The following is a 10802-nucleotide window of genomic DNA, read 5'->3' on the forward strand; positions in this document are numbered from 1 at the left end:
TTTTTCTTCCCAACTCCATCTTAGATGATGCTATTGTGGGTTTCAAATTCTATGAAAAACAATAACGTATTAATGATTTTATTTCATGTGGCATCCAAACATGCTCCAAATACATTCTTAAATAAGTTACTGTTGTTGTTATTTTCCCCCAACAACAGCTAATAGTCCAATACCAGAAATAGGACCCACCATTTGATGGATAGGGATTTGTTAGTTATCATGTCAAAATCAACGATTAGAAATCTCTGTGGAAGGTTCTCAACTTCCAATCCCCACCATGATTCACCCAAAATATCTTGAGAAATAACAGTCCCACCTAGCTAGAGGCCTATAAATGCTAGTGAATTCTGTGATACACAGGGCACTCATTATCATATAACCCGGGTATGTGGGTTCTACCCGAATGCATGTCTCTGTTTTTGGGTTCTAGTTGGAGGCCCAAGCAACTCAAATTTTCAATCCCTCTCTCCTCATATGTTTTTCTTGGATCTGATGATCCTAAGCCAGAACAAAATGACCTTGGGTTGACCCAAGTACCCGACCCAAACAGGTTGCATCCAACCAGCTATTTACTTCAGGCCTAACAGAACTCATCGTTATCTCCAGCATCCAAATTTCCAAATGCGAGTGAACAAGCTTTCCTCAAAAATTAAAATATCTCATGGACTCTTGTACTCTTTTAAGATATTTTGGGAGCTTGGCCCCACCTTATTGACCAGAATATCACATCCTGTGGATATACTCATCTGTAACTAAGCTAATAGAGTCTGATCGAATTCATCATTCATTTGCTTAAACAGATTCTTCTACAGACACGATAAAAGACCAAAATTTGAGATTTCCTTATCAAGTCAGAGAAGATGAGAGTGTATGGCAAGGAGATAGACACATAAAGTTAGAGCTAGTTCTAGTTAAATTGAGCAATAACCCTCAATTGTAACTAGAATTTGCACAAGTTTTCAACTCTGGCTGTTAGATAAAATGGGTGACCCTTAACCAGGGTTTTTAATATCTAACTGGACAACGAATTGGTCAGGGGTCCAGTTCTTGGGTTGAATGGTTCAATTGTTCAAACTGAATGAATGGCCCGTTCTGACAAAAAATAAAAAAATAAAAAAAGGTCAAAACCATTGAATGGTTCGAACGGTTCAACTGCCTAGATCAGCGGTTTATCAACCAAATCAATGTTTTTTGATAAAATTCCGATTTTGGAGAAAAATGGAACCGATCACCTGATTGATTCCTGGTTTTTTCGGTCCAACCATTTGGTCTGGTTCGGTTTTGAAAACCATGCCATTAACCATTGAATTTTATGTTAAAACATAGTCGGTGCCGTGGCAATTCAAGGGTCTATTTCATAGTATATAGAGTTTGCAAGGGATTGGGCACTAAATTAGAGTCGCGATTTGCTCCTTACAGAGCGCATTTCACACCAACCTTAATGTCTCACAGTACTTGCAGTCGTATATCAGGAATATCTCCCATACTTGTATGATATTCCCATGGCTACAAGTGTGTGAGATCGGTGTGAGGCACGCTCTGTAAGGAGCAAACCCGAATTCAATAAATAAATGCTAGTGGCGAGCTGCACGATCATTTTACAGTGCAATTTCTTTTGCATAATACATATGCATCAGAATGCAAATGAGAGTAATTTCTAGTCAACATACATTTGCTTCAGCTTTTACTTTGTCTTGCTTCTAGGTTTTGTTTTATTTCATCTGCACTGTAGTGTAAACAAACAAAATAAGGAAAATGTTGGAAAAAAAAAATTAAACCAGAATTTTCACTCAAATCATTTGCATTCTATACCTTTGCACCAGTGCAAATGAAACTCCACTGCAAACAAATATATATGCCTTAATTATGAAATGGTGTTAAACTGCTTTTTTTTCTTTATGTATATATATAATAAGAGCATCAAAGTATCAAATAACACTTAAATCATTTTAGTGTGAAATAACAGCCAAAAAAAAACTGAATTTTTAGAGGTAGAAAAAATGTTCTCTCTTATAAAGTGAAACAAACGGAGCCTTGGGAAAGAAAAAACCGTTGTTAACAAACAGTGCCTTGGAGGGTGTTTGACAATGCAAACGTTCTTATTTTTCCTAAACAAAAACAGCTAACCGGCTGTCAGCATCCCGTGCCACCCACGTGCATTAAATGCGCGTTCACCTAGCATCCCGATAAAGGAATGGTCTGAACTCTTAAAGTCTTAATTAACTACGGACAATCCTGATGACCAGCGTTTGCTATTGGGTTAAGTGTAAAGTAATCAAAGTTTAAAGCAGAAATGGGAGCGCGAGACCCACTGTTTCTGGTTTAACGTCTCAAACCTCAATTACTGAAATTGATATGATGGGAACTCTCTGACCGTCTGATCTGTCGAATTTTTGGCCATTACTTTTTCTGATCACCCCAGACCAAGAGCCAGAAGGCTGAATCTGTTGAATATAGAGATTCACGTGCGCAGAATCATCTGGTTTTTAATGTTCACATTGGCAGAAAGGTGATCCCCCAAAGATGAAAGATGGAGACCACTGACAGGTTATGTTCCGGGTGGGTCCCGTGCCTAGGCAGCTAAAAGCTGAATTTACAATAATATGAGATAGATGTACCTTATCATTTCCTTCTCCCTCACTGAAGAACTTGCAGGTGTATCAGAGGACTTCGATGAGTTTGGCCCTTTTAAGGGGTGGGCCCCACATCCACCTCATGTATTTTCAATACGTGAAAATTCGGTGAGAAGCGTGAGCAACACAACAAAAAAACCATGTCACGAGCCAAAACAGGACAAATCCTGACCATCCTTTCTAAGCCTCTCACTCTTCACATTCACAGGAGACCTCTCACCTTCTCCCTCCACCCCTCTTTCCCTCTATAAATCAGATCCTTCAGGGATAACCGAGCTTCAAATTTCAGAGCCTTTTCTTCCCTTTCTTCTTCCTCTGGTAGTTCCATCAGAGTTTGGGAATGGCTGGTGACCAGTCAATGAAGTTAGCCCTTCTCCTCTATTGCTCCCTCCTTGTCCTCCACTTCTCCACCACTTCTGTTCACGCCCTCAATATCGGAATCCAGGCCACGAATACGGCTATCACTGTGGTTAGTTCTTCTTCAATCTTTCCACCATTTTGAACCAATTCATGTATGCATTGCTCTTTGTTCTCTTTAATTTTGTCTTTCTACATTTCTACAGTCCAAAGAATGCAGTAGAAAGTGTGAATCAGAGTTCTGTGCAGGTAATCAGAGTTCTTCTCTTCCTTTATCTTTTAGAAACTTCTGCTCTACTAGATTTTTAGTGGGCTCTTCTGGTTATTTTTGATTGATTAATGTTGATGTTTGATGATTTATGCTTCAACCCAAATGGGTTGTTTTGGTTTTGTTTAATGAATCAATGTTTATGGTTTTCTCAAATTGAGTTTTCTCTTATGTCAATTACAGTGCCTCCATTTCTAAGATATGGGAAGTACTGTGGGCTTCTATACAGTGGATGTCCAGGGGAGAAGCCTTGTGATGGCCTTGACGCTTGTTGTATGAAGCATGATGCCTGCATTCAAGCTAAGAACAGTAAGTTCATTTCAGATTTCAACAGTTCTATAATAATGTAGGGACTGTCCTTAGGAGAACAGGACAGGCTATGATCCTTAAGCCAGAACCGTTGGATTGGGGTTTTAATTGAGAATGCATTACAAAGATGATATAGATGACTCCACCAATGTCGGAATAAAATCGTATCATAACAGTTTTGAAGTTTAGAAGTTCCAATCTCACGGTTTTGAAACTTCTAAAACACCCTTTTTGGGTCACCCAGGAATTGCTCCTTTGCTTCAAGGCATTGGTGGGCGTTTTGTGACAGGTGTTAATTAAAATGTTATTATTGTTATTGTTAAATCAGCATTTTTTCATTATATTCATCATATTTATAAAAATGTATTTTGATTTATGTATGCATCGATGGAAAAACTTCATTAATGCCTAATACTCCATAAAAGATTTATCAAGTACTTTTCTTGATTTTGAAAACAAATCAAATAAGAACGAAAGCGAAGCTATACCAAATACATACTTTGTAAAGAAAATCCATTTTCAATTTTGATTCGAACAAACCCATTTACATTCCAATTCTAGAAAATGGGTTCTCTTTCTCGGCTTTCTTAATTAAAAAAACGAGTCTAGATTTTATCATTAGCCAGGAAAACTCCAATGCAATGGTGGAGACTAGAGAGTATAAGAGTATTGTGGATTGGGGGAGTAAGGGTTCCAGGCCAATTGATGGTTGGGATCAACTACAGGATTCTTTCACGTGATAGAAATAGGTGGGGTCATCTAGCACCCTACCTTCTTGACTCCATTATGACACTATTTTTCCTATTATATGTAATAGAACAAATATACTCCCCATATGAAATTTACATTGTAAGGTGTATTCACATCTTAGACAGTTAACTGTTTTAACGGGTTTAAATTATCGGGTCGGATCCTATTAACCCGATAGCTTTACATTATCCATTCTACACTTGCTACCTACTATAAATCTATATTCGGATCAGTGCCTCATGATGATCAGGGTCGATCCAACCCGTTTATAGCCTACAAACACAGGTTGATTTCCTAAAGACACCCAGCTTTGGGGATTGTTTCATCAATTGGCAATGCAAATTTCCCTTTACTCTGATCAAATGGTCCAATAGTGCTCTTTTTATTTTTTTATGTAAATAAAATCTTTTTCGTGTTCACCACATGTTTATCCAATTTACTAAATAAAAGGCTACGATAAAATGACTTGAATCTTTTTCTTTAAATTCAATAACTGTTTGTCTCTTTGCATGTTAAAATTTTACTATAACAGAGTGAGATTTATAAATCAAAAAGGATTGCCATAGCTCATGTTAGCAAGAATTTTGTATAAAAAGCTCTGAGAGTGAGCCCATCTCTATGAATTATTGCTAAAATGCATCAGGGGACCACCTTGGCTGTCAAGGTTTTAAGTGTTCACTTTTGTAAGATAGAGACTTAGCTTGTTTTCAGACTAGCTAACGTTGTATTGTGGTGGGTGGTGGTGGGTTTGGTGTCAGATGACTATCTCAGCCAACAGTGCAGCCAAGAGTTCATCAACTGCATGACCCACTTCAGGGACTCAAGAGGGCGTACATTCAAAGGAAACAAGTGCTCAGTGGATGAGGTGGTGGATGTGCTCACTCTTGTCATGGATGCTGCTTTGCTGGCTGGAAGAGTTTTTCACAAGCCTTGACAAAAGTCTTCAATTGTAGATAGCCAAAAGTGACTCCAGGACAGACAGAATTCAATGACTTTCTGTTTGTGTCTTTTATAACTTTTGGTTGATGGAATTAGAGGAGGATTTCTTCATTTCTTGTTTCCTTGTCACTTTCTATTCTGATTCAATGAAGACAATATGAATCCAGATGAATTAATGGGCCATAATTATATGAATTTGTTTTTTATCAATCCTTGTTTATTGAAGTATGGTAATTAAGATAAAGGGATAGATGGAAACGTTTTAACCTACACAACAGCTCTATGCTATTATAAATTCCTTGGATAAAAGCCAAATGAAATGATTTCACTGTGAATGGTTTTCCTTCTATATGTTTTTCAAGGCAAATTTGTCATTCTAAAATGGATGAATTCTGGATTGGACGTGTCAAATGAGAACCCAACTCCATGTTGATGCCAAAGAACTTGAATAAGATTATTTTGCCCACCTGTATTCTTTGACAAATTATTTTTCTCGGAGAAATAAGCAACGTTTTCTAATCCACAGAATTCAACAAATTAGTTTGCTTATTTTGAATTGAAATAAGCAATCTTTACTACTACAGAATTCAACAAAGATGGGGATTTTGGGCTTTGAATTCCAGATTTTCATCCAGTTCCACTCATGTGTGCCCTGGTGGTCCAAATGCAGCCTTATATTTAACTGGAAATAATCAAATAATGTTAAATAATGTCTCAAATGCTATATGTTATTTAATATGGGAAACTGCGGTCTCTGCTCCTCTTTTTTGATTGAATGGCCCAAGGTTTTGAGACCCCAAGGAATGAGAATGCGGTTCTCTTGATTCCTTGAATCCCTAGAGTGTCACATCATGGAGGTCTGGAGAGATAAATCTGTGACGCACTAACACTGCCTTGCTCAGAGAACCCAGCAAGTGCCCTGTGCTAGTGAAGGAAGAAAGAGAAAGGAAGTCTAGGAGAGAGTAGGAGTCAGGTCTTCTGGAGAAAGAGGCCAAAATGTTTTGGGTTTGCATGAAAGACAGTGAGAATGTGAGTTCATTTTTGAGTTTTTGACTCCTTCCATCCATGAATGATGCAAGCCACCTTCTAGGGCCAGCAACAGAACACTTGTAATCAGGATGTTTGGAGTTCAGTTTGGTCATTCCATGAAGGATCCAAGTGTCCTCATCAGTTCCGCTGGATAGATATAGGCCTGAATGGCTGAACATTAGTCAATGAATAGAGTGTTCAGGCCTTATACAATCTTAATCACGTGTCCGTCTCTGAGCGTTTTCTGAAAAGCTTCCATTCTGGTTTTACCTTCTTTTGCTTCAACAAGTTTATTTTATTGTATCCACGCTGCAAACAAAGAAAACAAAAGTTAAGCCTGAAGCAATAACATATCAAAATTTGCACTAGTGTTTTTCTTTTTGGCTGTGTTTGAAAACGATGCAAATATATAGAGTGTAAAACGGTTCATATAAATTATAAAGTTGGATTAGTTTTGCATTGACAAATTTACTTTTTTATCAAACAGACTTTTAGCTGTAATGGATGCAAACATAAATTCCAATAAAGCATATATATATGATCAAAAGCCCACCTGAGTGCAAATTTACTTTATTGATATACTTTTACACCTTATTATCAATGTAAATATACACTGCTCTATCATTTGTTAATGCAAAAATGTAATATTGCCAAATACATGCAAAAATGAACTAGAGTGCAAATTTATCCTGAACCAGGATTTATATTCCATTTACATTGTTTCCAAACGCAGCCTTCAAGTTTCAGAAACAAATTAAAAATATACATAAAAAAAATATGCTTTTGTTTTAAATCATATAATTTATCTTATTATCTTTCATGAATCATACATCATCTCATCTGTACTCAAAACAATTTTTTTCTTTAAAAGCCCATCATTTGATGATTTCAGAAACGTAAGTTGTTTTTAAAAATAAAACGGATTTATTTTTGCTTTTAAAAAATAAAAACATATTTTGTTTTTTTTTTCCTTTTGTTGATGTAGGAATCTAGAAAGGGTTTATAGTATATAAGGGCAACTTTTGGGGTTTAATATCAATAAAAGTAATATATTTAAAAAAATAAAAAATAGGATAACTTTTTAAAAATAATATCAGTAAAGGGCAAAAACACTATTTATCTTCTTGCCATTTGTTCATCGTCCGCCGCCATCCACCGCCGCCCGCCGATGTCTGCCGCCGCTTGCCACCACTCACCACCGTCGTTCGCTACCGTCCGCCACTACCTCCGGCAATGTTGCCGGAGGCAGAGGTGGCAACAACGGTGCTGGTGGTCATTCCTCTACCCGCCGCCACCGCCACCTCTGTCTCCACCCACCTCCGACAATGTTGTCGGAGGCAGAGGCAGCGACGGGCGACAGCAGACGGTGGCAAACAGTGAACAAATGGCAAGAAGAAGAAGATGAACTGTGTTTTTGCCCTTTATTGATACTTTTTAAAAAGTTAACCTATTTTTGAAATTATTTTAAATATATTACTTTTCTTAATATTAAACCCCAAAAGTTGCCATTATATGCTATTACCCCATCTAAAACTCTAAAAATCAAAACAAAACAGAAAAAAAAAAAAAAAACATTATTCACGTTGCAGAATACTGATCACCCGTATAGAATGCCCATCATTTTAATTGAGGATTGATTCTTGCAAAAGAAATAAGGATGTTTCCTTTTAGGTTGCATTTGGATCAGGGACAATTTGGATTTGATGGTAAAATTGGAAATATGAATTTCATATCTTTAAATTCCTCATATGGGTCCAATTTTACTTTGCTAGATATTCAAGAAAAGCGGGAATTTTAGCAATTGAACTCACATTTTAGCTGGGTATATGGGAAACAGTGCTTTTCCACAAATTGAGACAAACAATGAAAATCATTCTAATCCAATTACTCAACCTCGTTCTGTTGTCCTAAAAATCAAAATGTTAAACAATATCCAATTGAAAAAACAAAAAAAATACGAGAACAGCTAAGGTAGAGTGGTTGTTTCAGTCATTGACTCAATGTCTCAAAACAACCAACGAAGCCTGAGCAAAAGCGGGGTGGCAACAGCAGGTCTTAATATGCATTTAAGATGTTATTTAATGGGCAAATTTTATAAATTATTCTTACTGTTTACTGTTTAGCTAATTAACTAACTATACCCTTATTGTTTCATCAAGATTTTTTAAAACTGAATTAAACAATGAATCAGCTGGGTCTGGTTTTTGGGTTGAATGGTTTGATCGTTTGAATCAAATGAATAATCGGTTCTGATAAAAAAAATTAAAAAATAAAAAACAGGCAAACTGTTAAATGATTCGAACGGTTTGACTGCCCAAGTCAGTGGTTTGCTGACCAAATCAATGGTTTTGGGGGAAATAATGGTTCCGGGGTAAAATGGACCTGATCGGTTCCCGATTTTTCTGGCCTAATTGTTCAATCCGATCCAGTTTTAAAAACCATATGTTTAACTATTGTCTTACACCACCCTTACTGTTCCTAACAATTGACATCATTGTTAGCACTGAGAAAGTGAAATGTAAAATTTATCATTTTTTATTCCTCAAATTTTCAAAATAAAACCCAAATGATGAATAATTTCAGATTGCTTCTCCCTCTCCCTCTATGTTTCTCTTTCCATATCCATCTCCATCTCTACCTCCTCCGTTTTCGTCTCTATCTCTGCCTCCGCTTCCATCTCAGAAGTTTTCCATGTCCGTCTCAGAACAGAACCGCTATAAGTATCTGAGACGTCTTAGAAAAGTCACTGACCCCATTAAATACACCGACTCTTAATGTGTAATGTGGATATCGCTCATTCGCTTGGTTCAGTTTGGAAGGAGTACAAATGTAAATATGTACATATACAAAATTTGCACTCTATATATTTGCATTTGTACTCCTTTTAAATTGAGCCTATCTATGTTTGGTTGCAATGCAAACACAAATATGTATATTTTATATTTACTCATTTTTCAGTTCATGAATGCAAACACGACTCACATTTTAAATCATTTTTTTCATCTTATTTGTTTGAAATCAGTGTAAAGTATGGGTCCATCATTAAATGCTCCAATTATCTTATATGCCTTAACTTCCATCAAAAAGTTAATTATCAAATAAATACAAAATTGTATTAAAAAATAGGTACAATAATATTCTCTTCTTAAAGTACGCAAATGTCAAAAATACAATTTTACTCTGATAATTATTATTTTTTTACGTCTCAAACAAATGCTTACAAACATAAAGTATTTTTTCAGTAGAGCAAACCATCCATGCGAAGAACACAATCCAGAAAAAACCCCAAAATACCATTCATCCCGCCGGAGACTACCTATTTTGGAGAGAAATATCAGAAGCTCTTGTATATAAATGCGGGTTTTTCTCGGAAGTTGAAATTGTGGTGGGCAAGTGTGGGTTTTCCTCCTCAACGTTTTCAATTAGAATTGAACCCAAACAGGTCCTGAAAAAACCCAAGCTCGTCAAGTGAAGAACAAAGAGAGTTCTTAAGAGCAAACTTTAGAGTCAAGATTGTTAAAGCGTAAAATCTTTTATATATATATATATATATATTAAAAGGATATGGTGCTCTCTCCATCCAGCAAATGGAATTTATTCGTGCGAATAGGGCCCACGTGCGACCATCCATTTCCAATTACTGATTGTTAATTACTTAATCTTATAATTACTGTAATAATAATTACTGATTATTACATTAACTTAATAATTATAATTACTGATTATTATATTAATTTAATAAATATATAATTAGTGATTATAATTAATAATTACTGTTATATATTGTTAATAATTAGATATTTACTTCAATTTTACTTTAAATTAAAATTATAAGTATTGTTTTTAAAAAATACTGCTAATAAATTTAGTAACCCGGTTTTAATAATTACTGATTATTATAGTAATTTAATAAATATATAATTAGCGATTATAATTAATAATTACTGTTATTATAAATATTATTAATAAATTTAGTAATTATTGTTATATTAAAAATAATTAAAAATATTATTAAAAGTATTGTTATTGATTATTTAATAAAATATTATAATTACTGACTATTACTGATAAATACTGTTAATTTAATTTAATTTTGGTAATTATTAATTTAATAAATAGTGTTAATAAATCATATTCATAAATTTAATAATTACTGTTATATTAAAAATAACTAAATAATATTATTAAAACTATCATTAACGATTATTTAGTTAAATAGTTTAATTACTTACTATTATTGATAAATGTTGTTAATAATGTTCTGACAACCAACAGTTCAACCATTCGGTTTGAACGGATGGCCCATTCTAACAACAAAAATTACAAGCAAAAAATTACAAAACCATTCTGGCCATCGGTTTTTAGGTTGACGGTTCGATCATCTGGTTTAAACAGATAGTCCATTCTGACAACAAAAATTATAGGCAAAAAATTGAGTTTGTGAGGTCAATTAAGTAGTATCATATGTATTATGTCATTCGAGTGTGTGACTCATATGACCCGAAAACAAAACCGTT

The 10802-nt window shown here is 35.0% G+C and overlaps 1 protein-coding gene across 1 annotated transcript; it reads left to right on the forward strand.

Moving 5' to 3' along the window:
* The first annotated feature begins 2839 nt into the window (after positions 1 to 2839).
* Positions 2840 to 5466, forward strand: LOC104601566 (phospholipase A2-alpha-like). The gene is made up of 4 exons (XM_010264943.3): positions 2840 to 3102; positions 3197 to 3239; positions 3442 to 3567; positions 5076 to 5466. Exons 1-4 carry the CDS (start codon positions 2974 to 2976, stop codon positions 5249 to 5251), a joined length of 474 nt encoding a protein of 157 aa, XP_010263245.1. The 5' UTR covers positions 2840 to 2973; the 3' UTR covers positions 5252 to 5466.
* Positions 5467 to 10802: the final 5336 nt, after the last annotated feature.

This window comes from Nelumbo nucifera, chromosome 8 (genome assembly GCF_055504915.1).
Source record: "Nelumbo nucifera cultivar China Antique chromosome 8, China Antique-T2T, whole genome shotgun sequence".
Taxonomy (NCBI): Eukaryota; Viridiplantae; Streptophyta; class Magnoliopsida; order Proteales; family Nelumbonaceae; genus Nelumbo; species Nelumbo nucifera.

What these genes read in the sequence shown, in the direction of transcription:
- LOC104601566 (XM_010264943.3), top strand. Translation starts at nt 2,974, where the DNA reads ATGGCTGGTGACCAGTCAATGAAGTTAGCCCTTCTCCTCTATTGCTCC. An exon ending in CGAATACGGCTATCACTGTG is followed by an intron (nt 3,103 to 3,196) that starts GTTAGTTCTTCT and finishes ACATTTCTACAG; the next exon opens with TCCAAAGAATGCAGTAGAAA. An exon ending in CTGCATTCAAGCTAAGAACA is followed by an intron (nt 3,568 to 5,075) that starts GTAAGTTCATTT and finishes GTTTGGTGTCAG; the next exon opens with ATGACTATCTCAGCCAACAG.